We start from the raw sequence: 19,801 nt of genomic DNA on the forward strand, positions 1-19,801 counted from the left end.
TAGGAACAGAAGCATCCCCACCTACACTGCAAGAGGCGGTAACCGAGAAAGAATAGAGCCAAGCCAACGCCCCATACGTCAGTGTAAATCCTTGTCACCATCTATGTGTTTGCTATTCCCCCAACTACAGACTAAATCTTTGGAGTCCCAGTGGTATCCACACCATTTCTATTGACCAGTGCTGAGGACCTGCATGAGCCTCCAAAAGACTACCTCCCCTGTGACACCCTTTCTGTCTTGAACCCTTGATCTCTGCTCTTTCATCACTTCCCTAGTGTCTGGCCTCTGCTGCCCAAGAGCAAGCCCCAGCCCCAGTTGGAGGAGAACCAGGGCCACTCCAACAGAGAGGACTTCCAACCCAGTCCTGCCTACCACATTCCCGCCACACCAATCTGTGTCCTTATTAGAGGGGCTTGCTGTTATTGAGAGCTTGAAGAGGGAAGAGCTTATGCATTTTCTTTTCTGTTTTCTTCTCAGTCTTTTCCGTTTCATCATTTGCACAAACTTGTGAGCATCAGAGGGCTGGTGGATTCCAGACCAAGACACTTCCCTGAATGTGTGCACAGAGTCAGAAGAACAGCAGGAGTGTCCTGGCTGAGCATGCCAAGGCAGTTCTCCCCCTCTTCTGGCAGTTCCATGGATTCCCACTGCTTCTTACGGTGGTCGGTTGGGTTTTTTGGTTTTCTTTTTTGAAGTCTCATTCACACAGCCAACTCTCCCAAAGGGAGCACCCCTGGAGCTCTGAGTTATCGGGGGCCCCTCCACCACAGCAGTTAACAGTGCTGGTGCAGCTCAGGCCTTTCCTTGGTGCTCCACGCCAGCCTCTGCGCCGAGGGTCCTGCTGAGGGAGTGTGGGTCAGCCAAGGCCACTCCCCAGAGTCAGGCGGAGCTGTTGAGTGACAGCTTTCCTCAAAAGGCAGAAGCAAGGCGAGTGCCTTCCCTTCCTAAAGCTGGACCCCAGCTGACAGCCTCAGTCCACCTTCATAAATGAGAGTGTTACAAAAAGAGGGAAAGGGGATGCACCTGGCCCAGGGCTTCAGGGGACACCTTACTTAGGAACTCCTGTGACCAGGCTGAAAAAACTGATCATATACTTGAATGGAGCTGGTGAGAGTAGCAACACTACTTCCCTCGGAATGAATCTTCTCTGCCACATCACATCGGCCACCTCCCTTCCTACCCAGCCAGGGCCCTAAGAGGGAGCATGGGAGGGAGTTCCAATTCCTTTCTCCACATGTCTGCCTTGGCATCCTTTGAATCTGAAGACAAGAGTTCCAGGTTCTACGTAATTAACAGACCCAGAAGATCAGGCAGATGTTCACCCATCAGAAAAGAACCCTGTGCCTGGTTTGGTACCTTTCATATTTATTACTAACCTCCTTTAAGCAGCAAACAGCCTATGAAAAGATGCTTGGAGCAATCAGGATTTCAGGTTTGACTACGGCAAGGTTTGCATTGGGCCCTTGTACATCAGCTTCAAGATTCAGAAAGAGGCCAACATGTCATCTCTGGACTGTTACCAGCCTGGATCCCTAACTAGGCAGGTTCCTCAGAGCATCTGGGTCAGGGGATAAAGAGAAGCAGGGGGCCACTGACTGACTCCTTCCAGCCCCAAGGTCCAGGCCTTCCTGGTCCTGCTGGTGGGATGAGGCCAGATGGTACATTAAGAGCTTCCCAGAGACAGGCTGGCAGCACTTCGCCACCTCCAAATGGACCCCCCAGCATTTAAGTGACCTTTCAATCTCAGAAAAACATGTCTTCCTTCTTGACCTGTAGCAACTCTTAGGTAGTAACCAACAAGCACTTCCCAGGACCTGTCCCAAAGGAACATGTGAGTTTTCCTATGTGACGGGTTGTGAGACCCCTGTTTGATCACTGTGAATCATACCCCTCTTCCTAACCCACCCCTTGACTCTCCCTCTGCATTTTCTCAGTGGGAAACAAAAAACTGTCTTGTCTCCCAGGAAGTGAAAGTACAGTACTCAGAAGTATGATCCATATGCTGGGCGGTATAAACTGAACAGTCTCGTGTGGAGTGCTGCTTTGGGATTGGCGGTTTCCCATTCCAAGGCAGAAGCAGTGATGTACGGCACCCCTGGCCCAGGGGCCAGGCATGTCAATCAGTGTGTTCTTAGTGTGGACCAACAGCTCCTGCAGGGGCCAAGTCCTCACTTGCAGAGTCCCAGCCACTTAGACATATGCTCCAAATTACCGGGGGGACGGGGGCGGGGAATCTAGTATATTGGACCAGATTTGGATTCTGTGCCAAATATCACTACCCCTTAAAGGAAGCCACAGTAATCTTTAAAACCTACATGGTCTCAGCCTGAATCAGAAAACAGTTCAGACGGCACTTGCACAGGAGCACAGGCTAACTCAGTCTTATGTGAGGAAATCATCTGTCAGATATAGAATTATTACTTTCATAACAGCTCAAATTAGAAGCCAGGCCATTCTCTAGGAAAAACTTAAATGTCCTGCTTTGGTTATTCAAAAAATAAGTGTGTCAGTGTTGGTGTGAAACACTTTTGTCTAAAAAAGGAATCACATGTGGAGACTTCAGAAAGAACCTCACAGCCTTTCCAGTTAATCGCTGTAGCATCATCCGTGACTGAAGGTGAATATGCATCATGGCTGAGTGTAAATGGGCCATAACGAGACAGGACAACAAAATAATGGCTTGTGATAAGAGGTTGATATACAGCTGTACCTATTTAATTTGGTGAGCCAGTGTTTTTATACCTCTAGAGTAAGGATACGTGTGTACATAATAAGGAAGAAAGAGAAGAAAACGCCTTGATTTGCAAGGGCAGATGAGCAAAGAGTCTCACTTAGACTGACTGACAGATCATTTGCTGGCTGTCCTGCCCTCAGCAGTCCCCCAGGGCACCCACCTGAATACCGAGTCCTTAGCCCAGCGGCTGAAAGAACCGAACACTGTCCCGAGTATCCTTGTTTGGAACCATTTCAGTTACCAGATGAGACATGAAGGTTCACACCAGGTGACACGGGGATCACAGACACATGTCTTTTCAGTCAGCTTTGCTGGCTTTGGCCTCAACCCTGAGGAGAAGCTTGTTCTGAGCTTGCCCCTGGCACATTCCTACTTGTTAGTCAGCTCCCTAGACTACAGGGGTCTGCCGGCTCCACCCCACACCCTGGTCTTTAACAACTAGTTAAGTTCTTGCTACCTTTCACCACCTCTCCACATCTCCGCAAGTCCCTTCTGTCAATGCAAGCCTTCAGTCCCCAACACGGGCCTTCGCCCCTGACTGGCCTTGTCCTCTCTCCACCGTCCTTGGTCCTCCAGAGACTGCACTGCCTGCAGCAGGGAAAACCACCACCAGGGACTTGTCAGCCATAAAAACAGCAAACTGCCAGCTATTTGCTGCTCAACTCCTCTGTCTCCCAGGTCCAGACCTAACAGGCTCAGCAACCCACAATGGTAGGACTGCCTTTACCCCAGGAGCCAAAGCAATGGGAAACAACTGGTTAGATGCAGTTGGGTCCGATTAAAAGTAGATATTTCCAGACATGTTTTTCAGGTGACCCTCAACTACCTCAGGTTTGAAGGCCCTAAATTAAGCTTATTACTACTCATAGGGACAAACCGAGGGGGTTCAGATAAATCTTGGCAATGATGCAATTTCTCAAACTTACAACAACTCTTTCACATTTAGGTTTGCAGGGATGGGTTTGTTTTCCTGTCTGTTTTTAACGTTTCCCCAATTTTCCATTGGATAGCTCCTTTAAAATGAATTTTCTTTTCACTGAGTGCCTCCCTTCCCAGGGCAGGTAGCCACTGGCTTTTGTTTCCTTCCAACAATAGTTTTATGGTATTAATAACTTTCTTTGTATAAAACATTGCATCTGTGTTTTCAATTTTTCAAATAAATATTTCAACCTGGCAATGGAGAGTAGTGATAACTGACCAAAGTGGTTTGAGGTCTGGGATTCCTGTAAAAAGCCTACATTTATACCGGGGAGTCTTAACTGAATCTACTTAAGCGCTGCACCTTTGGGAATCTATCCTTTTAAAAAAATTTTTTCTTACATATGCTGCAGTACATCTTAGCCAGAGCAGCCACATAATGATGCTAACACGCCATCAACAAAAGTAAGAGAAGGGGATGGGTGTATATAAACAGGCCAAATTTGCCTTGGGCCTAGGAGTGTCCCTGCCAAGATGAAAAGGAACCAAATGGGTAGGTGGGTGGATAGTCTGGGTGAAAACAGCCCAGGGATGTATGTGCAATTGTGATTTAAAGCCCTGCTTACCATGGTTATCCTCTGACTCTGATATATATATAATAGACCTGTAAACATTTTTATTAGAAAAAATTTTTTATGGAAAAATCATGCAGGAAATAGAGTTCCCATATACACCCACACATGGTTTTTCCTGTTAACACTGTATTAGTGTGTTAACTAGGAACCTCTGTTGATGAGAGAATATTCTAACTATTAACTATAATGCATGGTTTACATTAGGCTCTCTGTGTTGTACAATCCTATGTTTGGTTTTTATTTTACTAACATATACCACCTAAAATTTCTCTTTTAACCACACTCAAAAAATAAGTCACTGGTATTAATTACATTCACATTGTTGTGCTATGATGACCACCACTGTTTATCAAAACTCCATCATCCCAAACAGAAATCCTATACCAAGTAAGCATTAACTCCCCATTCATTTAACCCCACGCTGGTCCCTGCTAACCTGTGTTCTAGTTTCTGGCACTATGAATTTGCTTATTCTGTTTCATATCAGTGAGATTATAGACTATTTGTCTTTTTTTTTTTTTTAATTTTTATTTGTGGAAGTGATTATGGTGGTCCCAGCAAAAAATGATGGAAGGTGGGACAAGAGGAGTGGCAGTAGAGATGGGGACAAATCACAGGCCAGAAAGATATTTGAAAGGTAGAATGTCCTCAACTGTAACAAATGTTCCACACCAAGGCAAGGTGTTGGGGGTGTTAGGTGGGAATTCTGTATTTTATGCATGATCTGCAAACCCACAACTTCTTTGAAAAAGAAAAAGGTAGAATGAACAGACACTGAGGTAGAGGGGTACACGATAGGGAGCTGGCAAGGTAGGCTCCCAGGCTCAGGCTTGTAGAACTGAATGGAGGGTAGCACCACCTAGGGGAGGGAACCCTAGAAGGAGGCCAGGTTTGGCACAGATACCATCTTTTCAGTGCCTTTGAGACATCCAAGTGAAGATGATAAGCAGGCTCCTGGGGTTTGGAGAAATCAGAGGGGATCAGAATTTGAAGGTAACTGAATCTATAGGTGCTATGGCCAAGGAAAGAGGGTCCAAAATGGAGCCTTGAAGAATTTCAACATCTCAAATAACCACATACAGGAGGCCAAGAACCTGAGAAAGCAACATGAGAGGGAGGAGGGGAATCAGAAGGTGGTCTGTGAGAACCAAGTAGTGAAACAAGATGGTGTCAAATAGTGCCATCCTGAATGCATGTTACAAGCAAGTGGTATTGAGCTGTTGAGAGAATTCCCAAGTGTAACGATCAGGAAAGGCTGCAAAAAGGAAGCATTTGAACTGCAACTGGTCTCAAAAGGACAGATCCAATTTCAAAAGGTAGAAATAAGATACGAGGGTCTGCCAGGTGGGGGAAATGCTCCAAAAGGTATAAATACGGGGCAGCCAGTTTAGGCAAAGGTCTACACTCTGGTTTGGTTGAAGCACAGAATTAATAAGCAGAGAAACAGGAGATAAAGCTGAAAAGCTAAGTTGAGGCTGAGCTAAAGGAAACTTTGAACACCAAGCTAAGAAATTGTGATTTAGTTCACTAAACAGTAGAGAAACATTGATGGGTCTTAGGGCAAGACATTGGCTTGCTTCCTTACCTCCTCATTGTGTTCAGTCGTCAAACTGACCCAGACTGAAGACACTTTCTGAAGGCTGTCACGACGTTTTTTGTCACTTCACAAGAGCTGTAACACCTCCTACATTCCCCTTTAATTTTGCCTTTCTCCATTCATAATTCAGGTAAGTCTACATCAAGCAATCTTCCTTGCTATGCACACAGGGTCTCAAACTCCTCGTGCTGGGTGTACTCTGCCCTGTTCCATCTCTGAGCCAAAACAGCCTAACTATGCCTGATAGTACGGCATAATTTCTAGAAAAAGTTGATGTTTCTAAGCTAAATACCAAAGACCTTGGAAAGATCCTGAACTCTCCAAAATCACTACTAAAATCTTCACGTTTCCTCTTATTTTTTCCTAAGGGACCAGCATTCAAAATAAATTTTGAATGCTTTTATTCTATTTTATTTGATTCACGTCAATTCAGCAAACATTACTGAGTTCTAATTGTATTCAAGAGACTGTAGGAGATAGAAAAATAAAAGGTTCTTTCTTCAAGAACCTTCCAAATTTGGAAGGAAGACAGGCACGTTCATTAGAAAATGAAGTACAAACACAAAAGAGATGAGACTATTTCAAGAAATCTAGCAGATCTCAAAGGAAAGAGTAATGTGGCAATAACTTTAGGCAGTAATGGCACTAAAGGAAATTATTTTAAGGATAAAGAAGACTTGCGGTTGCTTAAAGTCTAACAATCACAGAGGAGTGCTGAAGCAAATTCCTTGAGAGGCAGATTCGTTCAATCTTTCCAGAAATTCTTATTGTTTACTGTGTTTAAGGCACTAAGGATGCAGTGGTAGGGACACATCCCATGCTCCTCGAACTTGCTGTCAGGTGGGATAAGTGTCCCAAAGTGGACATAAACAGGAGGATATGACAAGGGAACTTGATATTTTCAAGGCAGTCAGGAGAAGCCTCCATAAGGAAATGACATGTGAGCCAGAACGTGGGATAACATATTTAAAGTCTTTCAAGAAAAAGACTTTCAACCAAGAATTCTGTATCTGGTAAAATTATCCTGCAAAAATGGTGGAGAAATTAAGACATTTACAGATAAAACAAAAGATGAAAGAGTTCATACCAAAAGAGCTGCCCTACAGTAACACAAAGGCATGAGAAATAAAGCACCCTGGTAAAGGTAATGACATCGATTAATATAAAATCCTGTTTAATTGTACTGTCCGTTTGTAACTGCTTCCCCCACCCCATGGGGTTTAACAGGCAAATGTGTGAAATAACATTTGAAATCTATGTTAATGGACATGCAATGTATAAAGACGTAATCTGAAACAATAACAGTCTAAAGGGAGAGGGACGTACAGGATTAGAGAGATTGCATACATTGAAACTAGTTGAGTACTAGTCGAACTAGGTTGTTTAAGGTGTTAATGGCAATTTTAAGGTAACCACTAATAAAATAAAAAATAGAAAAGGAAAGAAGAAGGGATTCAAAAGGCAACACTACAGAAAAGCAACTAAATACAAAAAAAGGAGTATTTGAAGAAAAATAAACATTCAAGACATAAAACAAATAGTTAAATGGCAGAAGTAAATCCTTCTTGTTACCTTAAATGTCAATGAATTAAATTCCCCTGTTAAAAGGCAAAAATTGGTAGACAGTATGAAAAAACATGATCCATCTATATACATTCTACAAGAAATTTACTTTCGTTACAAAGACACAGAGGTTGAAAGTAAAAGGGTAAATACAGATATTCCATGCAAACAGTAATCAACAGAGAGGCAAAGTGGCTATATTATCAGACAGAATAGACTTTGCCAAAAAAAATTACAAGATATAAAGAAGGATATTATTTATTGATAAAAAATTCAATCCAGCAATAGGATAAAATGATAATGAACATATGCACCTCATAACATAGCCCCCAAAACATGAAGCAAAAAATAACAGAATTGAAAGGGGAAATAGACTGTTCTGCAATAATAGTTGGAAACTGCAATACACCCCTTTAACAATTGATAGTACATCACAAGATAAATAAGAAAATAGAAGACTTGAACAACACTATCAACAAGTTAGACCTAATGGACATACATAAAACTCCCCACTGCCAGTGGCACAATACACCTTCCCCCCAAGGGCACATGGAACATTTTCTAGTATAGACCACATGTTGGGCCACAATCAAATCTTAAATTTAAAAATAATAAAATCATGCAAAGTATCATATCAGACCACGATGGAATAACGCTAGAAATCATCAACAAGGAAAACTAGAAAATTAATATGTGGAAATTAATATGCCATTTAAGAACCAGTGGCTCAAAGAAGGGAAATTTCTTGAGACAAATGAAAACAAAAGCACAACACACCAAAATTTATGAGAAGCATACGCATAATTTCCTCTGAGGGAAATTTATAGTTGTAAATGCCTACATTAAAAAAGAAGTAAAATCACAAATCAATAATACCACACCTGAAGAGACTAGAACAGGAGCAAAACAAACCCAGAGTTAATAGGAGAAAGGTAACAGTAAGATCAAAGCAGAGATAATGAAATAGACAATGGAAAAACAATAAAGTCAACAAAACAAAAGGCTAGTTTTATGAAAAGGTCAATAAAAAATCAACAAAAATTTCACCAGACTGACAAAGAAAAAGAGAGAGGGGACACAAATAACTAAAATCAAGAATGAAAGTGGTGGCATTATTATTTTTATTTCAAAGAGAGAGAGTTTATTATTACATGCATAGTAGGAGAGCAAACAGCCTAGCAGCACAAAATCTGCCTCCCAGAATTTAGGGAGTTCAAGGTTTTTAAGGATTTTAGCAAGGGGAGATGAGGTCGTTTTGAATACCAACTGCAAAGCAGAAAAGGAGACAGTGTTATCATCATTTCAGTGGGAGAACATAAGCTGAAAGGAGGGGAGGCAAAGCTATTACTTTAGTTCTAAAGGTGCAAACCAAACGGAACAAAGACAAATTACCTTTCGATAGCAGACTCTAGCTGATAAGATTTACAAATGTCCAGGGCTGAGGCTAGTTAATAGCTGGCTTCATCAGCTTTAGGGCCTTTGCCCTATAAGAAACTGACCAGATAAAGGACGTAATAGCTCTTACAGTCACAAGGCACAAGAAAAGGGCTTTTACACTCATTTCAGATATCGGGGCAGTTGAAATAAAGTTTAGGGATTTCAGTATTTCCCTCTATCAATTCCAATACCCCAGAAAGCAAAAAGGAATATGATTCAGTAATTAAAATCATCCCCCCAAATTCCGACCTCTTGGCTACAATTCTGCCCTCTCATTTGATAATTATCTCTCAATTTTAAGGGATATCTGGGCGATGACTCTTCTAACTGCTTCAAGGCTGAAAAGGGGTGTTGTTATTAAGGGGCAAAGGGATGAACTGATGAAACCAGTTGTTATTCTGGGAGAGCCCAGTATTTCTGGGTTTCAGAGCTTTTCTGGCATTGGAACAATCTGGAGTTTTCAAGTCTCTGAAAAGCAAACTTAATAAGTAAAATTTTATACAGCACAGGATATCTTTCAGGGTTTCCAGGAACACTGTTGGTTGGGGTTTGCTATATCGTGGCAGTTTGCAATATCTGGCTGAAACTTGCATAACAGTCATCTCCAAAATGACCACCCAACTCGATTTGAAATCTCTTAGTCATTGAAACTCTATTTCCCCCTTTTGGTCAGTTCATCCATGATGTCAGGGCCAGGCTCATCCTTGGAACTTAAGTCTCACAGTGCCAGGGCCAGTTATGTCCCGCAATGCTAGGACCAGTTATGTTCTGCAATGCCAGTGCCAGGCTCACACCCCTGGGAATTAAGTCCCATGCTGGGGGGGAAGCTCAGAGTTTGGCTTAGAGAGAGACCACATTTGAGCAACAGCAGAGATTTTCTGGAGATGGCTCTTAGGCCATCTTAAATAGATTCAGTTTACTATTAAAGAAATAAATTTCATAAAGGCAAGCCTCAAAATTGAGGCCTTGGCTTATTAAAATGCGAGCCCCTCTTGGTTAAGAAAATGTCAGGAATTCGCCAGGTGGTAAGCTTAATAGTCCTGTCTTTCCCAATTCTCAAGGGACTTTGCAAACACTTCCTCATTTTATGCCCAAAATGCTCTGAAATGCATCATTGTATAACATTACCTTGTACAGAACATTAAGAGTTTGTTCCTTTTTCCAGGTTCCATGTCAAATAAAGCTAAATTAGGTTGTTTGACTAGACAGATTAAATTAGATAGGGTAAATTTTGGACAAAATAAACATTTTTCTTTTATCTCACACAAAAGTTAAAGATTTAAAATATGATATTATTCTTTTCCTTGTATATTGATTTACCTTAGTTTTAACCAGATCAGTTTTATCACATCTTTAATTGGAGTTTGATCTCTTTCAGTTTTTTTATCCGACATTGCTGTATGGACCCATGCTAACTTCCCAAGCTGGAGAACCAAATCTGAATTTCAGGTGTCACACAGACATTTAAAGTTCCAGGGAACTACTGGGCTCTATAAAGAATAAAGCACCTCAGAATTTAATGATAACAGTTAACTCGTACAATCTGAGCTTTAATTTTTTATTTTTATTTTTATTTTTTGGCATGGGCAGGCCTTGGGAATCGAACCTGGGTCTCAGGCATGGCAGGCGAGAATTCTGCCACTGAACCACCATCACACTACCCTCAACTTTAATCTTATAAGCATTTTTAAATGAAGCTTCTTTCAGGAATAAAAACATTAGACAGTTATTTTATATGAAGAACCCATAGAGAGGTTTTGTTCTGTTTCATTTTTACACATTTACCAGAGTTATGACCAAAATGCTCTGAAATGCATCATGTTAAAATATATAAATATATTTTATATATAGGACAGTGCAATGGTGGTTTTCTATCCAAAATGTTTCCTTTTTAAGGATTCCAGTAAACTAATCAAGACCCACCTCGAATGGGTGGAGTCATTTCTCCATCTAATCAAAAGGTCACATGCACAATTGGGCATGCCACAGCTCCATGGAGATAATATAATCAAATGTTTCCAACCAGACATTGTCTGTATTTTAGAACCTCATCTACTCTTTGAGACCAAAAGAAGAAAGGTTTATTTTGTCCAGAACCTAGATTTATGTGTTATAGCATGTAATCTAACTCCATCTGTGTGATTGATCATTTAAATAATCCAAACACAGGGAGCCCAGAATAACAATGAGGGCCTTTAATTCTGTATAGCTTAATGTAATGCCTGGATAAATCCCAGGGTAAATTAAGCAGATAATCAATAGTATTGGCAAGGCCCCTTGAGGGATGGGAGGAAAAATATGGAACAATTAAACTTCACTGCTAGGGAAACCCCTGATACTGTGTCAAATATTAAGGACACCCAAATCAATAGGCCAAGCCCTTGATCTTGAGGCTTGCCCTTGTGAAGCTTATGTATGTAGTGGAGGTTAGCCTACCTATAGGTATGTCTAAGAGTTACCTCTGGAGAACCTCTTTTGTTGCTCAGATGTGGCCTCTCTCTCTAATCCCAACTCCGCAAGTGAAATCATTGCCCTCCCCACTATGTGGAACATGACATCCAGGGATAAAGTCTCCCCAGTGGCATAGGAAATGATTCCAGGGATGAGCCTGGCCCTGGCACCATGAGATCAACAATGCCATCCTGACTAAAAGGGGAAAAGAAGTGTAACAAATGGGGTGTATCAAATTGAGTTGAGAAGCTACTCTGGAGGTCACTCTTACACAAACTTCAGTTAGACATTGCTACCTATCATAGCTTGCCACCCCCCAACCAAAACCATTCCCACCAATCCTAAAGAACACCTAGGGCATTATATAAGATTCTACAAAGGTTCCATGCACTAGGGTAACTTTCAAAAAGTCTACAACCTCCACATAGGTCCCTGGACTAGATAATTCCTGAAATGCAGATGGGCCAGCCTTTCCAGAAAATCAAGTAGTTCCATCTCCCTATCTCATATTATAGACAGCCCCTTCTAACATGAAAAAGCTAGAATAAACACAGCCTAAATACCCCTAAAGAGTGGGAAAAATATCAAATGTGATGGTGGAGTTATACAGAGAAGGTAGGGTTTAACAAATGAGTATGATTGCTGAATCATCATATCGATAGTTCTTTTAGTCTCCAGTATCTGAGAGCAGCTAAAAGTAAAACCCATAATTATGGAATTGTAACCCATACCAAACTCTGGAATCTGTTCTACAACTAAGTGTTGTGATGTGCTTTAAAATTTATTGGGTTTTTTTGTACATACATTATTCTTCACAAAAAAGAAAAAAAAAATCTGGATGGTTAAAAAAAAAAAAGTTTCCAACCTACAGTAGTAAATCAGGATTAAAATAAATGATTGCTCCCACAAGATTGGATCAGGATTAAAACAGGCTTTTCTGGGGTATATATTACTTTATAACCAGCACAGCGGGTTACCAGGAGTGGGGGAGAGAAGATTAGGGAATTAGTAGTAAATTACTGTCTGTTTTGGTTGGGGATGTTGAAAATGGTCTAGAAATAGATGGTACTGAAAGTTATATAGTATTGTAATTTCCCAAGCTCAGTATTCCTCTCCTGTGATGCAATTCACTGCGTGAGCTGGCATCCATCTAAGCCCATCTACCTTACCATAAGGGGTGGGGCAGGAGAAACGGGCAATGTTGACACTCTGGCTTCTGCTTTTGCCAAGAGTTAGAAAGTCTTTTGTCTCTGACCCAAGAGTCTCTTGTCTTCTGATAGCATCCATGGAATGGATAGTGTATTCACTTGTAAATAGGGTAAAATTCCAGACCCTTCATAGTTCTTAACACAATAAAGCCATGCAAATGGATGAGACTGCCAGGGAAAGAAGAGAATGTGGGATCGTGACTCCAAGGAATTCCTAGATTTAAGGGTTATGTGGAGAAAGAGAATCTGATTCAGGAAATAATATTGAGAAGTGGCCAGAGAGGGAAAAGGGAAACCAGGAGAGAGTTCGATGTCATGGAAACCAAAGGAAAAGTGTATTTCAGCAAAGAAAATAAGCCAAATAGTAGGGAGAAAAACTACATAAGGTCTGGGAAGTGTCATTTGGAATTGATGAGTTTAGTAGGTATAGTTCATGTAGAATTGTGGATTAAACAGGACTGCTAGATTTAGCAATTAAAAACAGGATAACTGGTTAAATTTGAATATGAAGAGTTTTTAGTATAAAGATTTCCTAAATATTCCTTGTGCCCTGTATTTTACCTGACTTTCTGTGGCTTAGGAGAAATGAAGATGTGGAGGTTGCAAGTGTTGACTGTCCTTTCAAAATATAAGACTGGGAAGAGGAGAAAAGGGGTATGTTGATAGCTGGTGGAAGAACTGCTTATTTCTTATTCCTTAAAATGGGGGTCGTTTGTGCAAGTACAAGTGTTGATGGGAAGGGAAACAATAGAGAGGCTGAACACAAGAAGAAGATAAATAAGTGGTGGAAGAGATAAAACGCAGAGATGGAGGAGTTAGTCTTGGAAAGGAGACGCAGTTCAGACAGGCAGGAAGAAAGAGCTGACACTGAAAAAAAACACTGAGGTTAAGTGGTAGGGGAAGAGAATTATCTGGCCTAAAATATTAACAATACCCAGGCTGAGAAACTCTCATCTCCAGTAATGAAAAAGGATGCACTCTGCCACAACATGTATGAATCCCTCTGACATCAGGTGAATGAAAGAAGCAAGACACAAAAGGTTACTTACTGAGTCTATTCAAACGAAGTTTAAGAACAGGCAAAACTGTCGTTGATAGGAAATCTCCGATTACGCATGGGTGTTCTGTTCTTGGAGATCTCAGAAAAACCTCGCACCTGCAAGTATGAGACCTGAGCGAGAGATTCGGGCCTCTTAAAGGGTCAAAGCCTCCACGGAGCTCCCTAACGCAGGGAGCGGGGTGACTAGGGGCTGAGTTCAATTCCCGCTTCTCGTGGGAAAGAGCAATGGAATCGGATTCACTCATTCCGCGAGGTGAAGAAAGCTGGAAGGTGGCTCAGGATGCGCTCTTTCCGCTCTGACAGAAGACCATCTTGGGGAGCTGGGGAGCCGGGCGTGAGGGGCCTCCCTTCGTTGCCTCGCGACCGGCTTCCTGGCGTCCTTTCCGCGAGAGTCGCCGCTCAGTGACGCACGACGCGCGTGGTGCGCGGGGCGCCCACGAGGCTCCCGCCTGCCTGCGGCCCTCGAACCCAGGAGGCTGCTGGGAGGGCGGCAGGCCGGGCGGCGAGGCTGGGGCCAGGACCCTGCGGCTCTGTGACTGTGGCTGGCCCAAGTCGCGGTCCCCAGCCTCCACGGCCGTCGGGGTACAGCAACAGTGGCCCGGCCCTTGTCTTCCAGGGCCCCTCCTGGAGGTCGGCCCTCCGGTAAGTCTCTTCCACCCCGTCGGGCCACCTAGGCGTCTAGGTCCCTCAAGTTCGCTCTGGGTAGGTCACCAGCGGCGCACGAATCAGATGATGTGGTGGACGCAGGGCGTTGTCTTACTTTTGTACAGCAACGCACAATGAAAGGCAGTAGTAGATGCACAGTAGTAGTAGATGCACAGCGTTTATTGCTTACGTCATCCAACGTCTCATCCTCAGCCTACATCCTAGCTGGTTTCTGCGCTGCCGCTCATTTTGGTCCCACGATGCCACTTTTTCGATGGTGTTCAGTCTCCATGCCTCTCTGCCTGCTGCTTCTTCCCCGGTTTCCATTCCTCAACTCAGCCCCTTGCCACTGTTTTCCAAGGTTCTATTCTTGGCACACTTTTAATAGTCCTCTACCCACCCTCCTCCGCCTGCCTCCCTCACCCCCAATTACTAGAGTTGTTTAGATAGCTCCTAAAAGTTATTGCCTAACAGGACTTCCCTCCTAAATTCTAGAACTGCATTTCATCTGCTTGGAGGTGTTCCAGCTTCAAGCTTTGTTTCTCTCCCAACCTACTCCTCCTGTTGTGTTCACTAAACTCGTTGCAGTCACCAAGGCATGAAACTGCCAGATTTGACTCTTTAACCATCTCTTCAGCCCCACCATTCTGTGAGGTGACAGGTCCTATACAGTTGTATCTATCATTCCCTTCTTTGCATTTTCACTATCCCACCCCCACCCCCAATGTATGTTTACTTGCCTATTACACAGCCTTCTCTTTGGTTATCTGGCTTGCCATTTCTCTGCCATCATTCGCTCTACAATATATGTAAGAGTAATCTTCCTAAAAGAAAGATCTAAATGTATCAATTGCTAGCTCAAAAGCTTTCAATTATCTTCAAAATAGAGTTCTAGTGCATTAGAATGGCATCTGGGCATTAGACCTGTGGTTTTCAAGCTCATGCTTCACGGGTTCAAAGGGGGCAGCTGAACTGGGGGATTCTGGCTTCTGAGCCCTGTGTCACTCTTTAGTTTTGTCTGGTTTTCATATTGTGCTTTGTTTTAGTTTCCTGGCCGCTAAAACAAATACCATACAGTGCATTGTCATAAGCAACGAGAATTTATTGGCTCATGGTTTTGAAGCTTAAGTCCACAAAGTATTGGCAGGACTTGCTTTCTCCCTGAAGACAGGTGTTCTGGGGATAGCTGCTGGCAATCCTTGGCCCTTGGCTTTTTTGTCACGGGGAAATGCACTTGGCGATGTCTTCTCCTTTCTCCTTAAGGTTCAATTGACTTCCAATTTCTTGGGTCTCTCTCTGTCTCTCTCTGTCTCTCTGTCTCTGTCTCTGTCTTTCTCTCTTTCCCCTCAAGTAGGAGGATTAAAACCCACCCCAATTCATGGGGGCCACACCTTAATTGAAGTAACCTCATCAAAGTTCTTATAGTGGGTTCACACCCACAGGAGTGGATTAAGACTCAGAACATGTTTTTTTGGGGGGGAGGTACATAATTCCAAACCCATCACATGCTTCTATTTGAAAAATTGATTCCATTTTAAAAAGAAAAAAAGTTTGGAAACCACCGCAATAAATGATTCCGTATAAACCATAATTTTGGCTGTAACTCCTGCTATTTGCTTGTCCACAAAGTCTTCATATCATACTTATATTAGAAATACCACATTCATTCAACAGATATTTACTGTATCAACTATGTGTCTGACAATATGAAGTGCTGAGGATATAGCAGTGAGCTAAATAGACACAGTCCTTGCCCTCATGGAATTTCTATTTTATTGGAGGAAAAGATATTGACACACACATAATTTTATATATAAGATATTCTTGTATAATTTAATATATATAATAGTATACATATTAGATTTTATATATCTAATGAGTCCTGGAGTCCTTTATAATCAGTATGAAATTCAGACACAAGTAAAGAAAGCCATGGGAAGAAGCTGAAAGCAGTGGAACCCTGAAGAGAAGGGAGAAGATGCCACTATGTTCACTGCCATGTGAAAGAAAAGCCAAGAACCCAAGGATTGCTGGCAGCCAACCCCAGAATGACACAGTCTTCAGGAAGCACTGCCTTGCTAGCGTCTGTTTTGGTTTTCCTAGCCTCAAAACTGTGAACCAATAAATTCTTGTTGTTTAGATCATCCCATTTTGTGTTATTTGAGATTTCAGCCAGGAAACTAAGACAGATGGGAATATCTGGAGGGTGAACAGAGGAGTAACAAGACTTAATGTTTTTAAAAAGATGGCTTTGTCTGCAGTATCGATAGTAGTCTGTAGGAGGATATGATAAAAGCAGGGGGCCTGGCTATGAAGCAGTAATCCAGGTGAGAGAATCCTTTGGTTTGGACCAGGCAGGGAGTAGCAGCTGTAGTAAAGTGGTCACGTGCAGGGTGTATTTTGAAACTAGACCCAAGAGATTTGCAAATGTTTTGTATATAGTGTATAAGAGAAAAAGGAGTCCAGATGAGTCCAAGATTTTTGAATCAATCAACTCTTAAAGTGGTGTTGCCATTTACTGAGATGGGGAAGACTGCAGGAAGAAAAACTTTGGCAGGGAGCGGAATATCCTGAATTTGTTGGTGGATATGTTAAGTTTGAGGTGTTTGTTAGATAGTCGAACAGAAATGTCAAGGTAGGCAGTTGATATATTAGGTGTAGAGTTTAGGAGAGAGATTGGAGCTAACGATATAAATTCAAAAGTGTTCAGTTGTCGATTGTGTTTAAAGTTTGGAGGCTCTCTCATATTCAATAACTCACCAGAAGAAAGAACTCATAGAACTCAGCAAAACTGCTATACTCATAGTTATAGTGTATTAGAGCAACAGGATAAGGTTTAAAATCGGCATGGGAGAAGGCACATAGGGCAGGATTCAGAAGAGACCAGGCATGTGCTCCAGTTTTTCTCTCTCTGTAATGCCAAGCAGACAGCACTCTTTTGTCCAGCAAATATGTGTGACAGTATCCTCAGAGTACTGCCAACCAGGGAAGCACACCTGAGTTTTGGTGTCCAGTAGTCACATAGACATGGCTAGTGACCTCCACAGCTGACTTTAGTCTCCAGCTCCTTCAGAGGTCAAGCTGATTTTATACGGCCAAAGGCCCCATCATAAATCACGTTGATGGCTGAGAATCTCTAGTTGTGATCCAAGGCCTCCAGGTGGGCAAAGACATTTTTATCAGTCAGGATATTCCAAGGTACTAGAGGTTACTTTCCAGGAGCTGGGGACAAAGAGCCAAACTTTTCCTTGAGCAAGGCTGGTAATGCTCTACTGCATAGGTCACCCCCTGTCCCTTGGCTAAGACTCTTTTAGAGCAAAATGACCATATTTGTGTGAGCATCTACATTTAGTATGGCATTTATATAGCATATGTAGCAATAGTTTCAGTATGAATATGCCTAACATTTGAGAAGCTAGTATAGGGTAAAAATAAATTGAAGAAATAACTATTCCATCCCATAAAACCATTACATATATTTTCTTATTTTTGTACCAACTTGGTTACTCATTGTTCCCCCCTCCCCAATCTACCACTGTTTGTACCTTATGATAAACTTGTGCAGAACTATTTAGCATAGAAATTAGTTGATAGCTAAATCCAGTTTTCCTCAAGCCTGCCGTTTTCCATCAGTATATCCTGAGGAGGCTTTTAACTCAATTTCTTAATACATTTGATCATCATTATCAGTATTCTCATAAGATTTATTTACAAAAGGTTCTGAATCTTACCAACATGGCAACTATTACACCATGTTGCAGTATGGTAATAGATGTAGCCTGAAAAAATATGTCAAAGCTATGGTGATAGTTGTACATATCCATGAATATATTAAAAACCATTGAACTGTACATTTTAAATGGGTAGACTGTATGGTATGTGAATTATATCTCAATAAAACAGTTAAAAATAAAAAGATACTGGCACATTACTAGAGTCCCATTTGGTCCAGTTCGTCATCATATCGCATGACCAAAATGTCTCCTGGAGCAGTACCACTCAGGTTTGCAGGCTTCCATTCAGCCTCATCAGGTTCCAAAAGTAGGGGTGGTCTTGGCCAATAAATGGCTTCATCCTTCTAGGTATCTGGTATAATTGAGCTAAGAGACGATATCATCTCTTGTTCAGGGCCTTCTTTGAGGCACCAATGGTATATTGGATTTCTGTCATCACATAATCCATTTATACATTCCTTTAACCTCAGCTACTATTTCTCTTTCTTTCCATTTCTCATTTATTTTTACCTAAACTTTCCCACCTTTGGAAGGTAAGTTAAGTTTAGCTGCTGTGCTGATCTAGATTGCCAGCAACAATACTAGCTTAGCAATTGCCTCCCCTCAGTCCATTCCCTTTCATATAGAGTAGGAGTACATAGATAAAGAACTAGTGGGCTGTCTACCACAAAGCAATATAGCTGCATTCATTGTCAATCCAAATTTTGCCAGATTGGATGAAGGCACAATTCACCCATCAGGCCCTTATGAATTCTGACATATAAGTTTAAAGTTAAAATTATAGTTTCTTGCCAAGGGATCATCCATGCTTCTGGTATAGTCACACGTCCCCAATCCCCTTTTCTCAGATCTCCCAGAAAAGCAGGAGAATCTATTGAATGGGGACCTGCTCTTGGCCCCCTCATCTTGAAAGAGCATAAACTCATTGGCATGTAAGCTAGCCCTTCATGTCTTTCTCTCCCCAACCCTGACCAAATGTTTTATTTCCATATCTATTGAACCATTACTCTCAAGTTGATGTGTAACATGACATGTCATTTGATGTGATATGCTGTTTGTCCACTGTTGGATACTATGGGCTGTAAATTGTGTTCCTTGGAGTGAGGAAATATAACTCGGTGGTCCGAATTGGTACAGTAGCTTCTGTCCCGGTGCTTTTATACTATTTTGAGCATTTGCATCTGCCCACTGGCTATGCAAAGTCCAGTATAGAGTATTTATTCTTGTCAAGGACTCATTTATAGTCTCTTGGAGCTACTAGCATCTTTCTAATGAAGTTTATTTGCCAGCTATATGCAGGACTTTCCCTTGGGAGAATCTGCCCCATAGCCATCTTCAGTCTCTGTCTCTCTTGCTGGCAGACAGAACAGAATTTTTTGGCATTTTGTGCTTCAGAAGGTACAATAGGAATACATCTAGACTTGGCCCAACTCTGCATTACTGCAGCTCCCCTTCCCCTGTATCCTCCATACCCAGGTGGCCACCTCACGCTCAGTTCCAATCACTTTCTAGTCCTAGAAGGGAGTTCTTCTGATGGGCAGCAATATATCCTATTTTAATGTACCCTTTAAATTCCCATAGTGATTTCCATATGCACTCCATATGGGCATCTCTTTAATAGTCCAGATTTCCCTTCTTCATCTGCCTGACAATATGGTCAGGCCATTAGCCACTGCCCTGAGTTGGGAAAAACCCAAACATATAAGCTGATTTGTTTTTACCTTCTTCAATCAGAGTGGCAACTTCCAAACAGGATGCTAACTGTTCACCTTGAAGCTGCCCAGTATTAACCAAGCAGTTCTTTGTTGATCAATAAGGA

General features: G+C 42.0%; 2 protein-coding genes and 1 long non-coding RNA gene across 10 annotated transcripts in view; 2 read left to right on the plus strand and 1 right to left on the minus strand.

The window, feature by feature from the left end:
- The window catches only part of HIP1 (huntingtin interacting protein 1), a 154,802-nt gene extending 152,018 nt beyond the window's left edge, over positions 1 to 2,784 (plus strand). For 2 of the 5 annotated variants that reach the window (XM_077140918.1, XM_077140921.1), the window contains exon 31: positions 4 to 150. In XM_077140918.1, the coding sequence (XP_076997033.1) occupies positions 4 to 56 (53 nt within the window). In that variant the 3' untranslated portion in view covers positions 57 to 150. Of the gene's footprint in view, positions 1 to 3; positions 151 to 477 lie in introns of those variants that run through there. The other 3 variants (XM_077140922.1, XM_077140919.1, XM_077140920.1) reach the window with 3 other exon arrangements.
- LOC143667108 (uncharacterized) overlaps positions 1 to 14,371 on the minus strand; it is a 32,680-nt gene extending 18,309 nt beyond the window's left edge. For both annotated transcript variants that reach the window (XR_013167856.1, XR_013167857.1), the window contains exon 1: positions 13,593 to 14,371. This is a non-coding gene — a long non-coding RNA (uncharacterized LOC143667108). The remainder of the gene's footprint in view (positions 1 to 13,592) is intronic.
- POM121C (POM121 transmembrane nucleoporin C) overlaps positions 14,049 to 19,801 on the plus strand; it is a 32,556-nt gene continuing 26,803 nt past the window's right edge. For all 3 annotated transcript variants that reach the window (XM_077140914.1, XM_077140913.1, XM_077140915.1), the window contains exon 1: positions 14,049 to 14,245. The gene's annotated coding sequence lies outside the window, so the exon portion shown is untranslated. The remainder of the gene's footprint in view (positions 14,246 to 19,801) is intronic.

The sequence above is a fragment of the Tamandua tetradactyla genome, chromosome 23, assembly GCF_023851605.1.
Source record: "Tamandua tetradactyla isolate mTamTet1 chromosome 23, mTamTet1.pri, whole genome shotgun sequence".
NCBI classification, from domain to species: Eukaryota; Metazoa; Chordata; class Mammalia; order Pilosa; family Myrmecophagidae; genus Tamandua; species Tamandua tetradactyla.